Source organism: Laetiporus sulphureus, assembly GCF_001632365.1.
Source record: "Laetiporus sulphureus 93-53 unplaced genomic scaffold LAESUscaffold_47, whole genome shotgun sequence".
In the NCBI taxonomy this organism is placed as follows: Eukaryota; Fungi; Basidiomycota; class Agaricomycetes; order Polyporales; family Laetiporaceae; genus Laetiporus; species Laetiporus sulphureus.
In genome coordinates, this window is record NW_024468556.1 from 190,565 (window position 1) to 212,679 (window position 22,115).

Below are 22,115 nucleotides of genomic sequence, written 5' to 3' on the forward strand. Positions count from 1 at the left end.
AAGCCAAGCTGACTCTCGCAAATGCGAGTACATCTTTGCAGGGTATGTCAGTTATCGAGCCTGGTTTGACGATGACTAATTGCACATTCAGGGAGGATGGTGTGGATGCTGCTGGTCCTGCTGTCACGTCAATATCGCGTACGGAAGAAATGTATTCGCCTTCTCCTGCTATACAATCCTCCTCTGTCTGTCTCTCCCCCGACATGTCTGTTGCTTCTTCGGCTACATCGAGCGTCTCGACCTCTCCTCCGGTGACACCGCAGCTTCTGCCTGAAGATGATCGGCTCCTCCCTCGCGCAATCGTCTCGGACGACAGTCCAGCTTCTTTCCTCTTCCTCAATCAAACCCCTCTATTCACTTCCGCCGCTGACCTCTTCCCGTCCATTTCGCCCACGGGCACTGCTGACGATGAACACCGCAAATCCTCGTCCCTCATACTCCACCATCATCTCCGTACCGTTCCCAAGTGGACCCGGAAAATCCATACATCGTCTGCCCCTTCTACTACAGCGCACATCGAGCATGACAACGAAAAAGCCGGTCCCGATCCCTTTGCTGCGGGCGGCGAGTCCTTCTTTGCAGAGGAGCTGCCGACCGTGAAGACCGAGACAGACGAAAACTCTCCATGCCTATATGACTTTGAGATTTACTATAATCCGCCAGCTGGGCAGCAGCACGCACCAAATCTGACATCCATGACCCGCCCGTATAGGACACGCATCCCTACTGTCGTCAGCATATCTCCAACTCTAATGACTGACATCGCGCCGCCGCACGATGCACTACGCGCTGGGCAACAGCCGAGGCTGCGCACCCTCATGCTGCCCCAGGAGGTCGCGAGACGGAGCTGGCCGGAACTTACATCGGCTCCGACGAGAGGACTCAAGCCTCTCAGACTCCCCATGGAAGTTGCACGACGCGCTTCCCTCTATGTCCCGCAGGATACATCTTCTCCCGCCGGACCCGACACTGCAAGATATACCGAGTCCATGAGCGGCTCCGTTTCCTCGGGAACGAAGCAGTCCGAAAGATTAAGCGCAGTTGTGTCTCTTCTCGACGCATCCGGCCTTCTAGGAAGCACCAACGTCCCGGTATTTCTGGCAGACACCTGCCAGCACACACACGTAAAGACCGCTTGCCCCACGGTCCAACAATCTTCGATCTGCCTGTCCTCGCGCTCTCATGAGATGCAAGATACGCACGCCAACGATCAAGGCACGCCTTCCTGTCACCTCGAGGAAGCTTCCCTACGCCTTCAATCACTGGTCTCCCTTTTGGAAGGATCAACTGCACAGCCCACGGAACATCAGATTTGTGAAGTCGAGGTGCACATGGATGAAGAAACATGCGGTTATGCCATCTAGCCTCGCATTGTCAGACTCCCGAGTCGTCTCACACGGCTCGACGACGATCTACGCGATCCGCAAGAAGTCAAGTTTAGAGACCAATTGGACTATCGCAACTCACTGGCTCGGATCCGGCTTTCCCTCCCATACAGTGCATACCACGGATCTATTTATTGTAACACTGCGATCCTGCTCTCGTATTGCCGCATCAATAAGTCTTCTGGAATCTCGCGATCAGCATCTGGATTGCACTGACGGAACTTTGTACGTCACCCCATTTTTATTGCTCGCCGGCCCCCAGTGCTACAGCTTTCCCTGGTCCTCGAACGGCCCATGTTTCACCCGACCAAAATATTCTTGGTTTGACACTCCTTCAATCGCCCACACTTCTTGAAACGCCTCACATGCACGACGTATCGCTTGGATCTTGCTCTACCCCATCGGAATCATTCAACCGCTACAGTTCTCAATTTACTTAACTAATGTGGCCACGAACGCAGCGCCTCCGCATACTTGATTACGATGTCGCCCTATCGTCTAGATTTGCCAGGCCGTCTTCAACAGCTTGATTCTAGCATACTTTCCGCTTGACAGGTATTCCGTTATCGCAACACTGCCTCTCCACGTTCTATTGCACTGCCTCGTCGCGTTGGCTTGGCGTGGCCCATGTATCCACGTTCTTCTTTGCACGCTCATCGGATAAATGATTACCATCAATTCTTCCGTCGCTTGATCGGAGCAACGTATCTATATCCACAGCCCTGTCTACCATGTCAATGAGTCCTTATGAAGTTTGTCACTAGCTGTTTGAACTCGTTGGGCCTGAAGCATATATGGTTAACTACACGACGAAATATTTCGAGGGAATTACCCACTTCTCAGCGTGCACTTCAAGGGAGCAATACATAAGCGGAAGTCATGCGTGAGTACGAAAGAGGACGTACCCCAATGACCTGCTTCTAAACGTTCAAGGATCATATTTGGAAAGAACTGCTTGGCGATAGGTATGTTGTGATTATTGATATACCTTATATGATGGTTTGCCAATAGGTGATACAAGCGAGATAGCGGCACGTACTTGCTCTTCGTACCCTTTACGAATAGAGTGGGGCCATTCCAGACACGTTCGCCCGGTTCATAGGGAAATGAACCGAGCTCTGATATACTCTTGCCAATGATGTCCAGCGGAATCTGGAACGACAGCGGCCCGTGATGGTGAATATCTGTGTTTTTCAGATTCGTCAGTAAGAATGCGCGGATCGTTGGGTCCTTGTAGTGGATGGATGATTCATTAATGTCTCCTGAATGACCCCATGACTGTTTTCTCCCCACCTGTTCCGTCTCTGACAGAATATGCTGAGCTTCTCTTCTATTGGTAATCTTCCGCCTTTCTATCTCCTGCAGGGCGCCGACGTACTTGTTGAATTCAGGCGAAAGTTCTCCCCTTGATGGCGCAATATCCGCAACAATCAAGTGGGAAAGTAGATCTTGAGGAAGTTCCGGATTTAGCGCGACCGTCATAGCTACTTTCCCTCCCCTGCATAGGCCGTAGTTAGGCCCAAGAAAGTAAAATTGCACAGTAACTTCTCACATGGAATGTCCAAGGAGGGATATTTTTGTCAAGGAATGAACTCGGCAGAAGTTGAGCACATCCACAGCCATAGCGGCATAAGTCATGGGTTCCGCATGAGGTGACGAGCCGTGATTACGGAGGTCCTTATCGAGGCTTCATGGTCGTTGACACTTGAGTTCCAACTCAGGGGAGGGACTTACTAAAGTATATATGGGTCTACCCAAGTCTCGCAAAAAAGCCTTGGAGAGAGACAACCAATTCCTCTTCATACCACTGACGGAAAGTCAAAGTCATGGTTGCGATGGGTGAGAAATCCACTGACAATAATCCGTGCAAGATCACCAGCGGATGGCTCTTCTCGTTCCCATCCGGTGGAATGAGTCTGTCATAGTGTAGAATAACCGGCGTAATCGCAGACCCTCGAGTTGCGGGATGTCCACCGGACAGCCTCCGTGTGAATTGTTGCCTTGCGCAGCAGTCATGCGCCCTCTTGGCAGTGGACAGAAAACTGTGCATCCTGAGCGGTATGTACGCGAAGTGAGCGTGTCGAGGGTGTGAAAGCTTTGAACTCCGATGCGGATCACGTGCTCTGGAGTAACCGCAGCCACATTCTACAATTCTATTGCTGATTGGACTGAAAGCAACATTCCAGAAGAAAAGGTTTCAGTGGGACCGAATATATTATGCCGTTATCATTGTGATATGGTCTTTCTAGGTGCCTAAAAGGCAAGCGGGCAGTCAAGGGGACTCCCGGGTGCTTGGCACGCCGACACGATAAGCGCCGACGCCACCGACGCGTTCCGCTTCCAGGCGCTGGTACCAATTCCGGGCGCTAACACCACGCGACAAACTCCAATACGCCTGCCCTAAACCGACTTTCTTTACCAAGCGTCAAAATTCTTCGCGACACGCATTCTGACACCCTCCTTCGCGGCTCGCTGTCTCAATGAAGACGATTGTGAGTACTTCATCTAGTTTGTTCCATCCTTACTCTACTATTCGACGCGATGATACCTTTCGTTTACCTCGAGTGTTCTTGCCAATTACCAAGGCATGAACGCGATGCTTTCGAGTATTTATGTCATAGTTACACTGATCGGTTCTTTGCTCTGACGCATTTTCGCAACCTTGCTGAGCTGACTCTTCCTCTATCAGGTACGCTAGCGGGCAATAGGCGCAAGTAGAATGTGACAGAGGACGTGAGGTACTAGGTGAGACTTTGTCCTACGTGTCATACGACGCCTCGCACGAAGCGATGAAATTAAATCATTCAAACTAGAGTATCTGAGAGCCGCAGGCTCGATGCTTTACCTTTATCTGTCAATCCACTGATCATTGTCCTGCTCTTGCGTACCTCGCATTGTGTTGAGCGATATACTGATACATCGCGATATTAGGTCCATTCGATCCGCAGCTTAAGCCAATTGCCGTTTGAAACTTGTGGACGTGAATACGCGAAACTGTAATGTTTGTATGAGAAAGTGAGTCTTGAGTTCCATTCCTTCCGACAGTGATGCAACAAATGGAGTTACCGCCTGATCATTCGTCCTCGGACGATTGAGTTGACGACAATTCCACGGCTGTTTTTTTTACAATTCTGAGCGCGTTTCTATATCCATCGTGAACGTCTTACTCACAAGCTTGACAGTAGTCCCATGCTGTCGCAAGCGTTATGCTTGCACGAGTACAATCGGACGTGAAGAGCCGTTCCCCATTTTCGGCATTCGGTGAGTATGACTTCTAATCGCTTTCTGATGATGCTTTATCACGACGGTCTTCGTAACATCACTGCCGAAAATGCCCGCCACAGCTCAATCTACTCGGGCAACCCCTTCTGATCTTCTTCATTCGAAGCCAGCTGTTTAACATGTTCTAATTATCTATTTATTTTCTCAGGATATTGCTTCTCGGTGCCCATTTTGACCACACCTCGATGGTACGTTCTGCAATCCCTCATCCCCCACATATTGCATATCGATATCGCGATGAATCAAAATTCAAATAATCAACTAGAAGCTGTTGCTGAACGCGAAGCTCGCGTCTTGATTACACCCTTTTTGTCTGACGCCCAAATCCCCGAGATCCGAATGTTTAGAATGCTTACAATGTTTTCCAGGACCGCGACACGAGCAGTTTATCAATGTCAGGAGGCAGTGATGGTAGATGGCCGTTGTACATACCCTCCATATAGTTCAATATATTTCTTCCTTGTGCGCAGTGTACTAGGGGATCGTGAGTGTACATTGTCACATGGATGGCGCCCCATGATACGCCGCTGAATGGAAGAACGCTTGAGCGAACCCAGTGGCAGAATGCCCAGAGAATAGCGAGGTTGTTCGCCGCGTTCATCCTTAAGACTTGAAACACATACGGCACAGCTATTGACCGCTCAGGTGAGCGCTGGCCGCCTTGCTGTCACCAGGGCATTTCAAGAGTATTCATCTCAATCGTAAAAGGCAGTCATCGTCGCTCCTGTATGCAGGGGCGCTGTTGATGTGCGCTCCGCTCCCGCTGGATATCCGTAAAGTTTACCAAGCTCGCACTGTAAGCTCCCTTATTTGAGGATCATCATTCACTTATGTGGCGCCTGTGGCTTCGGCCACACAGCTTAACGGTGTACAATCACCGTTGGACTCGAGTGAACTCAATCCTCCGCAATGACTCGGTCGCACCTATCTTTGAAATATTGGCTGGGCCACATCACGAGGGAGAAACTATTCGATACTTTTGGCGTGGTCAGGCGTCGGAACCTACGCGAGCATCGGAGAAACGTTTGCGCTCACTCAGAGTAGCTTAGTTCGCCGTCCAAGGGATTCAAGACTCCTTTGACCTCTTTTCTCGGGGCCAGTTTGGCCATTGTGTTCTCCCAGGTTTAGGAATAGCTATAGCGCACATCGGTAGGTATATATACGGTGAGCGAGAAGGGGTCCGACAAGCAGTCCTTGACAGCTACCCATTCCACTTCTACTCATACTCACTGAAGTCATGAAGTTCGCCACTGCTCTCATTGCCGCTGTGTGTGCTGCCCCTGCCGCACTCGCCTGGGAGTACAAAGCCACCTGGGACTCCACGTACGATGACGCGGCCAACTCCGTAAACATCGTTGCTTGCTCCGGTACGCTTGATGCTGACGGTTAGTGAACTTTTCACTCCTCGTCAAACCGGTCCATTGACTTCCCATGTAAATACAGGCTACACGGACTTTGGTTCTCTGCCCGGCTTCCCCTACATCGGTGGCGCTTTTGCTGTTGGAGGTGAGCATCGTAAGAGAAAGATTCCGCGAACCGCGTTCACCTCCATTATCCAGGTTACGACTCACCCAGCTGTGGCACATGCTGGGCCATTACCTATAATGACACCACGATCAACATTTTCGCCATTGACACCGCCGCGAACGGGTTCAACATCGCCAAGACGGCGTTGGACGCGTTGACAGATGGTCAGGCCGAGGAATTGGGCTATGTGTACGTGACGGCGACGCAGGTAGCTACGTCTGATTGTAGCAAGTGGAACTGAGAGATGGTGCGACTTGGATGATAGTATCGACATGGTGGTTCCAGAAGTAATGTGGGCATTCTCTTGTATATTTGCGACGTCGACGTTTGGTTTGTCTGTGTAATTGTGATTTCGAAGATTCCCCAATCCGGGCTTTCTAGGCAGCGCTAAATGAGGACGATCATATTCTGAGTGGCTGACGCGTTCGATCATGATTTGGTTCAAGAGGCCGTCATTCGTGCACTTGCGGAGACAAATGCTAAAATCTGCACAGCCTCACATGAATGGCAGCAAAGATGCTCGAGGCAGCTCTGGAATCTGCAAACGCTCTTTCTTTAGCACATCAACCACTTCTCGGTCCGTGTGACTTCGACTTTTGCGGTGTATTTTGACCGTCAATCAAAGCGTAACCTAGTTCTGAAACGGCTTGGCTGAATCATGAGGCCAAAAAACGCTTCTTGTTCTTTTCCCCGCAATGGCCAAGGCCGCCTTTGCCACTTCCTTTGCTCGGTTTGTCTGACCAATATGGTCCCTTAATCCGAACTTTGAGAGTGGAAAAGGCAATCGCCTGAGTCGCAGCATATGCAGATATAAGTGAATTGAATATCAAGGTAAGCAGTCCTCGATAGTTATATAACGTACGAGGATCACTGAGCTACCCTCATTTACTGGAAGCAGGAAGTTGACCGCTGCAATTGTCGCCGCTGTAAAGCGCCGTTTCGAGCGTGCTCACCCAGATTACCGAGAACTTACAGGTTGCCAAGTTCACAGTACCTACCACAACACATTCTATGCTGTTGACCATGTTGAATGTTCTGAATGTTTCCGGATGAAGGCCAGGAAACCTATTATCGTTGTCAGTACGTCCAGGCGCCCATTCAAAAGACTCTCGACTCATAATTCGGACGTGTACAGTGGACACACGGCCCCGGTCAAGGACAGCCAACATGGACTTGAACGCTCTATGTGGATAGCTCAGCTATTCTTGGTGAGTGTACCCAGCGCTTCTGGTTTGGGCATGGAATAGAACTCCATTGACAACGTCGCAGGCAGTAATTTGTCATCGTACCCCGTAATGTGACCTACTCAACGTCCAACGGATGGATGAAAACCGCTGCATTTCTTATTAAAATATCCTCCCAAGTCAAGTGGCCATTGTATTCCATGAACCTAGTTGGAGCATTAGTAAGGCCGAACGAAGATGATATCACAGAGAAGGTGGGCCTTTGACGACGAGTACTGACATGGCACCAAGAAAACCCGCAGAGCAGACCTCAGCATTGTCACTGCAAGAGGGATTCGAGAATGCCTCTCTCAGAAATTGCATGGGTATAACCTAGCGTGTCGACGTCGGACGGCGGTCTCATGACGACGGGCGCATCAGCCAGTTACATTTGAGCGGCTATTAGATCGCTTGCATATTTCACTCCACGACGCTATTTTCAGCATAGTTCCACTCTCCCTGAGTGACGGCCTTCAGCATTCGAGCTATAAGCTCATGATATGCGGCGCCTGAGCAAAATAATTTGTGTTCGAGGTTATACAAAAGTAGTAGGCTCACTAGCTATCGTGAACGAAGCATCAGAGCTGAGCGTGAACTGCTTGCAGCCATTTCATGGCGATCCCTCGACTCGTCGAGACGTTACGAGCGTTCGGGATATAGAGGGTCGATGGCTCCAGCGCGCAGGGTATGAGTCAAAGTGTGAGCTCAACAACCAGCATCTCCGAAGCGCTTCTTATTGGCAAGCTGTGAGGTACATCCGCAATGTATCTACGTGGCTCGAGCGAAGTTCGGACAATGCATAACCATGAATTAGTAGGTTCACGTGCAACATTCCATAAGTGTCTGGATGAAGTCTCAAGCCGATTGACGTGGCCAAATTCAGCGTCTCTCGATGGTCATCTAAGCTCTCCATATCGACAATTTCACAAACCTGTATGTCCAAAAATATTTTCGTTGTTGTTGACTTAGTTGTGACTTGTCGCAGGTGATAGAAACTGGCCGACGTGCTCGCCGCCGCACGACCATACTGGATTATTGTATGCAACTCCATTCTAGACAAGGTCATCCTTACTCACTGAGTGAGCCTTGGCAATTGCAGTAGTGAAGCTTTTCTGATAACCGCCAAGGCCGCTTGTGAGCGCATTTGTTTTGGTTCATCTCCCACATTTTGATCCCAGGGTACGTCGCCGTGTCCGCGCGATGCAACTGTTGCTTGACTGAAGCACGGTCTGATTCACAGTAGAATGGGTACCATAGATCATTTTGACGCTGGCATAGCCGCTCCGCGAGGGAGCGAAAGCTTATTTACTATTTGACATCAGCAGACTGCTCCCCGCGCATGAGTCGGAGACTCTGAGAACGCACTCACACGAATGGCTGATTTCGCCGCACACAGAGGACTCGATGCAAGGTCGCTTTGACCGTTCGTCGGGGTGGGTCGCCCGTCCGAGTACTCGTCTGTGTGCTCAGCCGAGAGTCGCTAAAATGCACACGTGAGTAGTATCATGATACGCATATAAAAAGAATAAACAAGAAGAGTGGACCAGCAATCTTTCGATATCTACGTCCTTCAGCACCTTCGATCTACTTTAAGTTCTTTCAAATCAAATCATGAAGCTCACCGCAGTTTTCTTCGCCACTGCAGGCAGCCTGGCTGCTGTCCTCGCCCAGCAATACGTAGTACAGCTATGACACCGTGTATGACAACGCTACCAGTTCTGTGTGCATTTTGCCTTGCTCTGGCACGCTTACTTCCGAAGGTATGGTCTGTATACCCTCGTCGCTGCGACCTGCTAAAATTTTGCGCGGCCTCAGGTTACACAGTTTCTGGTGGTCTCCCGGCTTTCCCTTGTATCAGTGGAGCCTTCGCTATAACGGGTGAGCATATAACTGGACGAGATTGTCGAGCAAAGCTTACGAACATTTTTAAGAGTATGACTCACCGGCCTGCGGAACTTGCTGGGAGCTCACCTATAACAACACCTCCATCAACCTCCTCGCCATAGACACAGTGAATGCTTTGATGCAAGGAGAGGACGAGAAGGTCGGCTTCATATACGCAACGGCAACGCAGGTCGATGCATCCGCTTGCGGCGGATATTAAGGGGTGGCACGACCGGCAGGATAATGAATGCCTTGCGATGCGCATGATGACGATGTGTGCGTTAGTTGTCTGGCATAATAATAGAGTTGGGGTCTTATAGCCCCGGCTTATTGAGCGAGTTCCTTCATCAACAGCGCATCTGGCAACATCGATACTTGAAGAACAGACGCTACATCCTAGGCAATGATGAGAATTCATAATTTTCGCCAATCTGACCACTAATATAGTCACCTGCGACAATTCAGGCATTTGCGCGCAACTATCGACATTGTCTGATTCGACAATAACGAAAATACTTTTAGACATATACAATTGTCGATCTGGAGAGTGTCGATGACCATAGAGAGACGCTGGACTTGGCACGTCAATCAGCTTGAGACTTGATCAGGATTGCTTATTGAATGTCTGATGCACGAAAAGCCATTAATTCGCGGCTTATGCGTTGTCCAGAAACATACACAGTTTTGAACATTCCTGCCCACCCTCAGTGTTGCATGAACTGCACTCAATCTCAGAAAAAGAGAATTTTACTCGAGGCGTGCAGATAAATTGTGGAAATGTGCCTAACAGAAATAAGAAAAATACTGAGCAATGTTTTGACTTCTCGAAATTCTCAATCTGAGCTTGGAGCCAAAGCGCACCTGATTGCCAATGAGGAGTGCTTCGGAGACACTAGCTGTTGAGCCCGTACTTTGATACCCTATGCTGGAGCCCTCGATCCTCTACATGCCGAACGTTCGCGACGTCTAGAGGGATCACTATATGACGGCTGCAAGCAGTCCATGCTCAGCTCTGATGCTTCGTTCGTGATGGCTAATGAGCCCACCTCCATATGATCTCGAACACAAACAGGCGCCGCATATCACGAGCTTATGTCTTGAACGCTGGGGGCGGTCACTGAACGTAGCGTCGCGGAGTGAAACATGGAACGATCTAATAGCCGCTCAACTGTAGCCTGGCTGATGCGCCCATCATCATGAGACCGCCGCCGACATGCTAGACTGACCCGTGCCATTTCTGAAAAAGGCCTTCTTGGGTCCCTAATGAAGTGGCAATGCCAGTGCTGGAGTCTGCTTTGCGGGTTTTCTTGGCCGCACATCAGTACTCATGACCAGGGGCGCTCTACAGGCCCATCTTGTCTGTGCTATCACTTTCGTTCGGCCTTACTAAGGTTCGGGCTGAGTTCACGGTATACAGTGGCCGCTTGACTGAGGGAGTATGGTTTGATACCAAGCGAAGCGGGTTTCATGCGTCCGTTGGACGCTCAGTAGGTCACATTGCGAAATATGAAGACAAATTACTGCTTGCGGTATCGTCAGTGGAGTCTTATTCCGTGCCCAATCTCGAAAATCTGGGTGCGCTCATCAAGAATAGCTGAATTCTCCGCATAAGGCGTTCAAGTCCATATTGGCTGTCCTTGACTAGGGCCGAGTGTACACCGTAAGCCTCCGAATTAGATATCGAGAGTCTTTGGAACGGACGCCTGAACGTCAGCGTACACATATAAAGAGGACGAGTAACAAGAGGTTGGACCAGCAGTCCTCGACAGCTACCCACTCCTCCACCACTCGCATTCCTTGAAGCCATGAAGTTCACCGTCGCCCTTGTTGCTGCTGTGTGCGCCGTCCCAGCTGTACTCGCTGGGCAGTATAAGGTCACCTATGACACCATATACGACAATGCGAACGACTCCGTGGACAATGTCGCTTGCTCTGGGACGCTCTCGGGGAAGGGTGAGGATACTGAATGTGTTCATCGATACATTTTTATGAACTCAGGGACGGCCAGGCTACACCACCTTCGGTTCTCTCCCGGACTTCCCCTACATCGGAGGCGCATTTGCTGTTACAGGTGAGCGTTCAATGGGACAAGGTCGCGTCGCCAAGTCGGGCTTATCCACATTCTTCAGGATACGACTCTCCCGGCTGCGGCACCTGCTGGGAGCTCACCTACAACGGCACCTCAATCAACATCTTCGCCATCGACACTGCCGCTGAAGGGTTCAACATCGCGGAGGAGGCGCTAAACGCCTTGACTCACGGTAACGCCGTGCAAGATGGATATGTATACGCGGCAGCCACGCAAGTGGATGTATCTGCTTGCGGTGGATATTAGGGTGGAACGACGTGCACCGTGGCGGTGCATTACTGTACTGAGAGTAATACAGTTAGCTGAAGTACGTCTATAACGTAAAATTATGGATTACCTAAGCAGCGAGAGCATTATGCAGCCTGTAGTAACTCTAAACTCGTTATGGGCGGTTTATTGCGCAGCTTGTTGTGAACTCTGAGGCTATTGTGATCGCATGTGTAAATGCAGCCCTCACCTATTGAGGCCACAAACTGAGGCGCACATAAGCATAGGATCAAAAAGGCTTACCTTTCTCGGATCTCTCTCGCGATTCACTGCAGCGGGGAACGTTTGCCGAGCTCAACCCGTGCTCATCGGATGCAATGCAGGTCAGTCTGACAGATCGCAGGTAGATGATGCCGAGAACCTCACCATGCTATCATTCATGTTCTCTGCATTACACGAATATAACGATGTCTCAGCTGATGGAGCGCGATACCGCGGATGTACTGATGTCTTGGCGGACCCAGCTCCCCCCACTCCACATTTTCATAAAAGGAAATGATATGTTCTGTGTAAATTCAATCAAAATGTGCTCGGATCCATCCATGCACCTCAGGCCACCTTACACTGCCTCTACTGTTATTTCCAGATAACATTGATGATTTCAATGCATAAACACATCCATATTTACCTCCTGTCATGAGGGGAGCGGGTGTGTTGATATTCACTGATGATATTCTTAATGGACATTGGCTTCAAATGACATATGATATAAAATTACTAGAAACAGGACCATCATGGTCACTTAGCCCAGTGGCTATCATTGCGATTTCATTTTGCATGTTGCAAGCCGGCCAGTTTCAGCTACTTTTCACTTTCTTTTCCGCGTTAAGTTCACATTTGCCTGCCCTAAACTTGTCATGTGCCGAGTTGTTTGCAATGGCTATTTCACCTTTCTGCCTCTTATCATATCAAATCTGTACATTATCGTGCAAAATTGACTGGTATTACCATAAGTGGAAATGTGGAGCGGGGGTGAGCAAGGCACAGCCTGCACAGATTTATTTTTCCATGGGAAACCTGATGGGAAAATAATAAAAATATCTTAAGTCTGGATATGGAAATAGTTTGGAAATCGGGTGGAGACAATTGAATTATGTTACAATTGCTTCACCGAAACATATCAGTATCACATATTTATGGTCTGAAATATCTTCCTTTGGGAAATAGTTTCGCTATTGCTGATATGTTTCGGTAAAAACAATCGTAACATAATTTAATTGTCTCCACCCAATTTCCAAACTATTTCCATATCCAGACATAAGATATTTCACCATTTTTGCATCAGGTTTCCCGTGGAAAAATAAATCTATGCAGGCTGTGAGGGTCGCTCTTTGCGACACGCGCCTAATACAGAAGAAATGAACAACCAGAGAACCAAATCGCAGTAAAGTTCTATGAACCCATACGGACGTTCATTATCATAACGTGTTAATGCGCAGGAAAGCGCTAGAAGTCATGCTAGCGGAATGCACTGAAATCAACGGAATTGGTCATCAGGTCTGTCTTAAGACTTGAAATACATACGGCCCTACATTGATCGCGTAAGTGGAAGCTCGCTGATGCCCTTGTCGTCACAAGATTAATTTTTGAAATTGTGGTTATTCCATATCAGACAAAGCAGTCCTCGTTTCCTCATGCTGAGGAGGTAGCATTGCTGTCTGCTCGCTTCCAGTATAACGTGAGCAGATGTTATTGGGACCGCATTGCAGGCCTCAAATTTTGGGCTATCGCAAGCCTCTCAGTTTCTACGCACGTGTTAACTCAATTAATGACAACTGACCTGAAGCGGACCCGCATCGCGGAGGCAAATCAGCGGCGTTCATACATTTGACGCTAGATGGACCACGTCCCGAGGCTAGAAGAGCTCTCCGTATCTTCCTGATGTCAAAAGCATTTGAGCTATGCAACAGTTGAGTACTCTGTACGCTCTCACTCGGGGCGGCTAATTCTGCCGGCCCAAACGTCCACGCCATCTAAACCGATCTGACGTCAGGACTCTTTGCCCGTCGTGTCCATTGGAATGGTGAGTCCAATGGAGCTCAGATATGAGCATACGCATGTAGTCAGGGTGAGCGATGAGAATGCTGGCCAGTGATCCTCGACGGCTAACACATACCACAGCACCCTTGAACTACCTGTAGGCGCTGAAGCCAAGAAGTTTACCGCTGCCCTGGTAGCCGCTATATGCGCCGTTCCTGTTGTGCTCGCTCGGCAATTCAACATCACCTATGATAGCGAGTACGACAACGGAGGCAATTCGGTAGACCTTACTGCCTGCGCCTACACGCTTCAGGAAGAAGGAGACGAAGTGATGTCTGCTGTCAACGCAGTCCGAGATAATTTTGCACGGTACAGGCTACTCTCACTTTGGCTCACTCCCAGGTTTCTGCTATATCGGCGGTGCTGTCTTTACCGATGGTAAGAACACGATAGGATAAGGTGGCTGAGCTGATCTCACCTGCATCCCCAGACGTCAACTCGGATTACTGTGGTACCTGCTGGGAGCTTACCTACGACGATACCACGATCAACGTCCTCGCAATCAATGTTGCCTCAAACGGCTTTACCATCTCAGAAGACGCGTTCGATGCCTTGACCAATGGTGTGGCCTTATACATTAGCTCGGTGAACGCGAGCGCGACACAGGTGGATGCATCTGTTTGTGGCCAATGAAGAGGTGGTGGTGGGGATGACGTAGGATTTTGCGGCGCCGAGAATGATATCGACGACACTACAAGTGACGTACTGTGAATACCCGAGTGTTACGAGCATGCAATCATACATACCAGAGTATTTTGTCTGGACTAAACACTGAGGGTCGTCACGGGGCGAGACCATTTGTTGGTACCGATGAGATCTGGACGATAAGCCGCTGTCCCCACGGTGCCGACGAGTGGCGGAGAGTCTTGACAGGATGTTCAACCATTCTGATGACGGTAGTACCCCTTGTGCTGAGTCCTGAGTGTTTCCTCCCCCCTTCTCCCAAACTCGAGCGTAGTCAGGCATTGGGGGGAAGGGAAGGAGGAGCATATAGACGTAGGGACGTGATCACCGTAATGTTCGAATTCCACGTTCAATGACGTTGGTTGATGGCCTAACCCGGGCATGCACGGTGCTTTGAGCCCCGGCCGGGAACTTGCCGCATGTTCAATGCACGACAATCCGATAAGTAAAATCTCATACACACTGTGGAGGGAACGTGAATAGAAATGCCATCAAATCCAGGAAGCTTTAGCGAGAACAATGCAGACGGCATGCACTGTGTGGCCAATGCCGTGCTTCCTCCACACTGCAGGGACTTGCATATGCCTCGACAGCAGGAGAATGCGCCTAACGCACGCGTCATAACAATAAGATGAGCAGCTGCCTTCCGAGGGAGTCGGAACACTGGTGACGTGATAGCGTAGCCTTAAGCATTCGGACGTTCATTACGACCTGTTCCGCATGCCTAACAAGCCGCAATGCATAATGAAACCCGATGTGATCGCAGATGCGATTTTCAAGACTTCCAGATAGGCGAAGACTCGAGGTGGACATGTGCGGAAAGAAGTGCAGGTTTACTCGGGTTGGCTGGCCACTCGTTCGAAGCGAGGATGTCTGCAGGAGCTCGGTTCCAACGTACACGAGATCTGGTCGTGCAGCGGAGCAGTAGATCATACTGCAAGCTGTGTCGGAGCGGAGAAAGGCTGGCACTGGATTGGAGATCCAGGCAAAGACCACGCTGCCTCCAGAGCGCTACCCATCGCTATATACGGTAGTGGCCTTTAGACTCCGCCATCATCCCCTCGTTGCAGGCGTCTCTACGCCTGCTCCTCCTCCTCCTCTATTTCCTTACCTTATTTCCCTTTATCCGCCCTCCTCTCTTTTGCCATGGCCACACAGCATGTCGTAGCCTCCTCGTCCGTGCATCATTCCGCGTCGGCGACCTCCAACGGCATCGTCGGCGGTCATTTCCGCGTCGGCAAGAAGATTGGAGAGGGCTCGTTCGGTGTCGTCTTCGAAGGCATGTGTGCTTCTTCTTCGTAGGCACCGTATCTTGCTAAGTTCAGTACGCATACAGGTATCAACCAGCTCAACAATCAGCCCGTCGCTATCAAGTTTGTACGTTCAGATACCTCTCCTTACTGCCACGGACTCACGTCCCCGTATCTACCGTCAGGAACCGCGCAAGTCGGAGGCTCCTCAGCTGCGAGACGAGTATAGGTCGTATCGGACATTAAATGGCACTCGTACGTTGCATTTGGCGCTATCCTTTTTTCTGCACCACCTTCCATAAGGCCGTCTGGCTCCCCGCGCTCTTCGAGACGCTTCCGGCCTTTGCCTCACGATGCTCTTGGAGGATGTCAAGCTCTGCTTGCCCAATCGTACTCCTCACGGAGACAATGGAAGCGATCTCGAGCCCCGTCGCCAAGGCTGGTAGGCAGGCGCATCTGTGGTGGACGGCAACCGTGCGCTCATCATCGTGTCGATCGAAACCTTCTCATCATCATTCATCGCCTGCGCACGGAGCATCCACGGCGGATGCCCGTTCGCTACATTGGGCATGCCCACGTATCATCCGCTTCTCGCTATTGTTCGTTCATTGTATGCCTGCCCTACTAACATAACGCCACAGCTGGCGTCCCGCAAGTACACTACTTCGGCCAGGAAGGACTGCACAACGTCCTCGTTATTGATCTGCTTGGTCCTAACCTCGAGGATCTATTCGACATGTGCGGCCGCAAGTTCACCATCAAGACTGTTTGCATGGCTGCAAAGCAGATGGTGAGTCTTCTAAACACGTTGGGGTTGACAAGACACCGCATGGCTTCGCGACGCCAAATTCAGTGCGACAGAAGCCCATTCTATTTGCCATCCTGATGTCCGCGCTATCGCTGTAGGGCAGCGGGTATCATAAGCCCTCGGAGCGCTGGAGCGTCTATTGCAGTGTTCTCTTCGCCCGCCGCTCGCTTGAGCATGGCAGGAGATATCGTGGGTTGCGGGAAAACGAGCGGTCGCTCCGTTCGGTTCCTCGGTAACACCATTGCGATCGAACTATATCCATGTCGCCGTCATCGCTCTGGCGCATGCATGGGACGAGAGCGAGCTATCCACGACGGTGTTTGCTTAGTTGCCCGGACGTCAGGGCCGCCTTAACGGATTTGTATGGGTTCTCATCACACTCTTGTTCTCTTCACCACTGCTGGTATGCACATCGACGTGTTGATTCTAACCCCAACGTTTTCTTCCAGATCACTCGCGTACAGGCGATACACGAGAAGTCACTCATTTACCGTGACATCAAGCCGGACAACTTCCTCATCGGGGTGCCAGGATCAAAAACCGCAAATACGATTCACATAATAGGTGAGAGCGATCCTGCGGTTGAACCATTCCCCCTAAGTTCCATGAATTCTTCACGTTTATCTGGTGCAAGGTCGCGGTGCGGACCACGTCGCTGAGATATGACGCCTCGACCCTCACGTTTTGATTAAGTTACTTCCTTGCTAACCCGTGTCGCAGACTTCGGTATGGCGAAGCACTACAGGGACCCGAAGACGAAGGTGCATATACCCTACCGGGAGCGTAAATCGCTATCGGGGACGGCGCGATACATGTCGATAAACACACACCTGGGACGAGAGCAGTCGCGGCGAGACGACCTCGAGTCGCTGGGACACGTCTTTATGTACTTCCTGCGAGGTGGTCTGCCCTGGCAGGGCCTTAGGGCGGCGACGAACAAGCAGAAGTACGAGAAGATCGGCGAGAAGAAGCAAAGCACCCCTATCGAGGAACTTTGCGAAGGTTTCCCGGGTGAGTCCGCGCGCTATCAATGTGCGCTCGGCTGTGCACCACTTCACATTATGATTGACTCGCCCGTCATTTCTGCGCACAGAGGAGTTTGCGATCTACATGAATTATGTCCGCAAGCTCGGATTCGAGGAGACGCCGGACTACGAATTCCTGCGTGAGCTGTTCACGAAGGTGCTCAAGACGCTCGGCGAGCCCGAGGATGGCGTCTTTGACTGGATGCTTTTGAACGGCGGCAAGGGCTGGGAAGCCGGACACGTGTGTATTATTTCTTTGGCCTTGTCACCGCCGAACCTGATGCTGAACGGCTAGACGCCCACCAATCTGCTCCAACAGGCACACGCAAATGTCACTGGAACGCATGCAACGCACCGCGACCACCGTGCCCGCGACCATAACGGCCACCGTCGCGTCTCGCGGCAGGCACCGCAGGCAGATGGCGTCCAGAGTCCCGCGTCGCCGCTTGTCCTTCCGCCCGCGCCCGTCAAGAGCAACAGCCGCCGTATACCGCAGCAGCCACTGCAGCAGCCTCAGCAGCTGCTGCAGCAGGACGTCTCGCGTGGCAACTCGCGTGAGCAGATCAGCGTGCAGCCGCTGGCACCTACGAGCCGGCGCCAGAGCCAGCAGCAGATTGGGCCGCGCGGCGAGCGGGACAGCACCGGGCTGGTGCATCCGTATGCGGCTACGCCGAGCCCGGGTGGGTACCGGACGACGTATGACCGCCAGTCGCCGACGGGGGGCGTCGCGCAGCTGTCTCCCAACGTGCCGAACGTGGCGACCAACTCGGACTCGTTCGTGTATGGGCAGCAGCAGCAGCCAGCGAAGACGGGGACGACCTCGCGCGAGGGGACGACGGCGGGGGCGAACAGGGAGATGGCGACCGGAAGCGGTACGCGGGGGATGGGCATGTACGACCGAGAGCAGATGGCGAGGGTGGGAGAGCCGGACGAGCATGGACATGGGAGGAAGAAGTCGTTCTGGGCCGCGCTGTGCTGTCGAGGATAAGAAAAGGCACCGCGCTGACGGCTCAGTAAGTCCGTGTGTGTTTTCGGCGTTAGGTGTGTTCGAGACTGATATGCGCCGGCTGTCCAGGCTCTGCACGCTCTCACGACAACCGCATGACGAAAGATATCATACACTACTTACCCGACCATCCTAAGCATATTCTTCACAGCACGACGCCCGACCGACCGATACAGTGCCAAAACCGTTTCTTTTGCGTACCCGCGATATCCCCCCGTTCACGACCCCGAAGCCCTTCGTCCCGTCGCTCGCATCGCATCCTTTTCGTCGATCGCTTTGGTTTCCGCTAGAAGGACATTCGCCTCACGCCGCGCGCTTGGTATCCACGTATTATTCTTGCTTCTTTCCTCTTGCACATTCCGTACCGTAATTATGCCAGTTTGTTTAGTGTCGGTATTTGCGTTCTCGCATTGCTCTTGTATACTAGTTGCCTCAACCTCCGATTCGCTCGCAGGATGCCGGACCAGGTAGTGATTTTGTGCGGTGGATGGCGTGGAACGCTTTGACCGTTTATGATTGACAATATTCCTTCGCTTGCGCTCATTCATCTATCCTAGTTGCTCCATTCTTTTTAGGTGGCGACAGCCTTTGCGTGACTGTACATAGGCATCAAAGCACGTGACTAACGCGATCGACTAGGCGCGCTCTAATTCCACGCGACGTCAGGGGCATCATGGGATGCTCCGGCTCAATTCAACGGGTGACGATTATTCCCTCTGCGCTCTCAGTTCCCGGTAACTGGGCTCGCAGTCGCAGGGTGCGCGCACGATGAAGGCCAACTCTATAAGCTAATTCGACGCGATTCACAATATATACTCGTACAAAGACACGACAACGAATGCAGTTACAACGGAACAACGGCTGCTTCTCGAACCTTCAAACCCAAAGTGAAATCTACTCATTTTCTATCCTTCCAAGCGTTGTCAATGCCCATCTTCGACCACCTCGCGGCGAGTGCGGGATCATCAGGAGGTGGGTTCCTATCTGCCAGCTGCCCCTTTCCGCTCTTCGTACCCGCGCGATCCATCAAGCCCAGTCCGCCGTAGCTTCCACCTCTCTCATTCATCTCGCCGGGAGCCTCACCATACCGCACGGCGGAGCTCTCCATGACGCCCGATTCATTCTGCGGAGCGGCATTGGTTATGGGGTGAGCAAGGTCAGAACTAGTTGAGGAGCGGTGCGCACCCTGGGACGACGGCGCCTCCGTGGCGGGGTAGCTCTTGTACGGCGCCGAGGTGGGGTACGCGCCCGAGGGCACTTGGTACGGCGTGTTGGCGGGGTCGGGCTCGGACACGACGTACATGCGCGTGCCGGTCGACGAGAGCTGCGGGTCGGGCGAGTGGTCGAGCTGCTTCTCGTACAGCGGCGACACCTCGGCGGGCGACTGGACGAGGGGCGCCTGTGACAGCACCTTGAATGGGGAATGGAAGGCGCGCGTCGCGTTGGGTTTTGTGGGGAGCGTGCGCAAAAGCGCGCGAGCGTGTTTCGACAGCGAGCGGAGAGAGGACATGATGATGGTAAGACGTAAGAGGCGGTTTGTACAACGTGAGTGGGTGGGAGAGAGAAAGGGGAGAACTTGGGATTATAAGACTAGGAGGTGTGGGGTATTTTGCATCACTTTTCCCACGGGTGATTTAATTCGGTCTGTGCCAATCGAGGCCCCGCGCTTACTCCGAAGGGAGGTCTTCTCGTACCACCGCTGTCGGGCGATGCGCCACCATCACCCGGGCTTTACTGCGCTTGTCGGCCGTGTCCATCACGGTGCGCTGTGCACACGGCAACGGCAGCAGGGGAGGAACGTTCGTGCGTCAGCGCGGAAGTAAATATCGGCCTCATTGACGCCATTACGTCGGCATGCCAAGGATGTTGTTCCATGAAAAGATCGGCATCGCTGTCTTCGGCACGCGTGAGGAAAACATAAATTATTCCGTTGACTTAGATAAGTGGAACGCGTGACAAAAATGATCCTTCGAGCCGGGATCGAACCAGCGACCTCAAGATGACAGGTAACCCATTACAGTCTCGCGCTCTTCCAACTGAGCTATCGAAGGCTAGAGGACACCTAGTTATTGTATACTATATTGTAGTTTCTATAAGCCTATTATTTTTCACATGTGGCGCTGCTCCTGGTAGTCCGCATGCGCTCGTGTCTTTCAGCTATCACCTATTCAACGTTGCGAGACATGCCAAGAATGATGGAGGAATGTGGATGTACGACAGTGGCCTGGCGGCCCGGCCTCATGCGTTATTCACCGTATATGGCGCACTTAATCCTCAGTTTGTCGCGGCGAGCAATGTCTTCCACAGATGGATCGAGATCCTATGAGACAGGGCTTAGCGCATCACGCATTTCGATCTCCTTTGCTGTAAGAAGGAAGGGTGTTACAATGGACGATCCTTCCTTGTCACAAAGGATCATCGAGCGATGAGTGAGTTGCCCTCTACCGGGCGATAGCTGGTAAATCCGTTAGTTGCCATACCGTTTTAGCATGAGTTTAATGACGCTCCACGTACTAGTATGAAAGATCAGCATCATGATGCTTCTCAAAACCGCGGCGTAATTCCCGCCCACCGTGCTCGACTTCCACCAAGAGATGCCTCCGGAATCTTCACAGTGCATTCATGCAATCACAAGCTCTAGCTCGGCTGGCCCATGCTAGGCAAAAGCGACCTGAATACCCGGCTCGAGTATATCGCACACGGCGGTCAGGCTGCACACGTCCAGTGTCATTGCCGTGGGTAATGGATGCGCCGCCGAGCCGAAGTCATTCACAGCGCATTAAGCAGGATGCGTGGGCAAAGCCGACCGGGTGCTCGACCTTTGGACACCGGTTCGGCCGCGCACCGTACACATGCACTGTGCATGTCAAATATCGGCGATACGTACATGGAGACACCACCGAAGAAGCACACAGCGCACATCCCCCGCTATGCAAGGCTAGATGTTAGGAGTGTATGCGGTTTCTCGAAAAAAGGAGACGTACACTCTGAGCGGACCACTGATCCTCCTTTTCAAAGCTCGCGACATGACAGCTGTCATTCTTAGCAACTCCCCTTGGAGGCATGTCGCCTCGTGCAGGTATATGCGCGCTGCACCGTGCTGAGTGATAGCCGCTCCTTGGCCGATTTGAGAAAAGCATACCCTTGCTTGCGCAAGACGCAAGAGCTCGTCGTCGTAACGCACGCCGTCGACGAGGATCGAGCCTTGGACGTCTGGACTCGAAGCTGTAATGTGTGCTGTAATGTTGGGAGTGAAAGGTCCTAGCTGAGAGCGCTCCTCTCTTTCGGATGTTTCATGAAAAGTTCTCCTATTCCTAGTGCCCCCTCGACCCTTCCAGTTATGGCATCTCAACTTCCTTCCTAGATCTCATAATTCTTCGCCTCAAACGGTGCTGCCCCCCTGCTATTGCGCGCTTTGCTGCTCTTAGTCGTTCAGCAGAGGACCGTCAAAGGTATCTCACAATTCCCGTCGCGAGACTCCTCCCACTGAAATTAATTCCGCACGTTCAAATTATTCATAGGTCGAAGCTCAAGGACCGTACTGTTGCGTCAGCCTGAGCTAATTTTCACCGAGTGAGAAGCGGCTTGATGTAACTGGGGGGCTCCTACGTATAAATCTCCGTGATACAGCAGCGATAGAAATTG

The 22,115-nt window shown here is 51.6% G+C and overlaps 6 protein-coding genes and 1 non-coding gene across 7 annotated transcripts; 4 read left to right on the plus strand and 3 right to left on the minus strand.

The window, feature by feature from the left end:
• Positions 1 to 2,119: 2,119 nt before the first annotated feature.
• LAESUDRAFT_685139 (alpha/beta-hydrolase) lies at positions 2,120 to 3,446 on the minus strand (the record flags this gene model as incomplete). The annotated part of the gene is made up of 7 exons (XM_040905879.1): positions 3,242 to 3,446; positions 3,117 to 3,192; positions 2,938 to 3,062; positions 2,679 to 2,883; positions 2,425 to 2,615; positions 2,291 to 2,373; positions 2,120 to 2,187 (listed from the first exon to the last, which is right to left on the minus strand). The coding sequence occupies exons 1-7, from the start codon at positions 3,433 to 3,435 to the stop codon at positions 2,120 to 2,122; spliced, it is 942 nt and encodes a 313-aa protein (XP_040760317.1). The 5' UTR covers positions 3,436 to 3,446.
• Positions 3,447 to 5,904: 2,458 nt separating this feature from the next.
• Positions 5,905 to 6,435, plus strand: LAESUDRAFT_762703 (Cerato-platanin; the record flags this gene model as incomplete). Its single annotated transcript, XM_040913142.1, has 3 exons — positions 5,905 to 6,052; positions 6,111 to 6,173; positions 6,227 to 6,435. 3 exons carry the CDS (start codon positions 5,905 to 5,907, stop codon positions 6,433 to 6,435), a joined length of 420 nt encoding a protein of 139 aa, XP_040760318.1.
• Positions 6,436 to 9,028: 2,593 nt separating this feature from the next.
• LAESUDRAFT_716784 (uncharacterized protein) lies at positions 9,029 to 9,521 on the plus strand (the record flags this gene model as incomplete). Its single annotated transcript, XM_040907278.1, has 3 exons — positions 9,029 to 9,097; positions 9,178 to 9,295; positions 9,349 to 9,521. 3 exons carry the CDS (start codon positions 9,029 to 9,031, stop codon positions 9,519 to 9,521), a joined length of 360 nt encoding a protein of 119 aa, XP_040760319.1.
• A 1,516-nt stretch (positions 9,522 to 11,037) lies between these two features.
• Positions 11,038 to 11,640, plus strand: LAESUDRAFT_730083 (immunomodulatory protein). Its single transcript, XM_040909774.1, has 3 exons — positions 11,038 to 11,254; positions 11,310 to 11,372; positions 11,431 to 11,640. The coding sequence occupies exons 1-3, from the start codon at positions 11,107 to 11,109 to the stop codon at positions 11,634 to 11,636; spliced, it is 417 nt and encodes a 138-aa protein (XP_040760320.1). The 5' UTR covers positions 11,038 to 11,106; the 3' UTR covers positions 11,637 to 11,640.
• A 3,887-nt stretch (positions 11,641 to 15,527) lies between these two features.
• Positions 15,528 to 18,452, plus strand: LAESUDRAFT_738665 (kinase-like protein; the record flags this gene model as incomplete). Its single annotated transcript, XM_040910923.1, has 8 exons — positions 15,528 to 15,660; positions 15,718 to 15,758; positions 15,817 to 15,886; positions 16,273 to 16,421; positions 16,889 to 17,003; positions 17,160 to 17,450; positions 17,533 to 17,705; positions 17,784 to 18,452. The coding sequence occupies 8 exons, from the start codon at positions 15,528 to 15,530 to the stop codon at positions 18,450 to 18,452; spliced, it is 1,641 nt and encodes a 546-aa protein (XP_040760321.1).
• Positions 18,453 to 19,368: 916 nt separating this feature from the next.
• LAESUDRAFT_762706 (uncharacterized protein) lies at positions 19,369 to 19,980 on the minus strand (the record flags this gene model as incomplete). The annotated part of the gene is made up of 1 exon (XM_040913143.1): positions 19,369 to 19,980. The coding sequence occupies one exon, from the start codon at positions 19,978 to 19,980 to the stop codon at positions 19,369 to 19,371; it is 612 nt and encodes a 203-aa protein (XP_040760322.1).
• Positions 19,981 to 20,435: 455 nt separating this feature from the next.
• On the minus strand, positions 20,436 to 20,521 carry LAESUDRAFT_t80. Its single transcript has one exon. It is a non-coding gene; the product is annotated as a tRNA-Tyr (tRNA).
• Between the last annotated feature and the right edge of the window lie 1,594 nt (positions 20,522 to 22,115).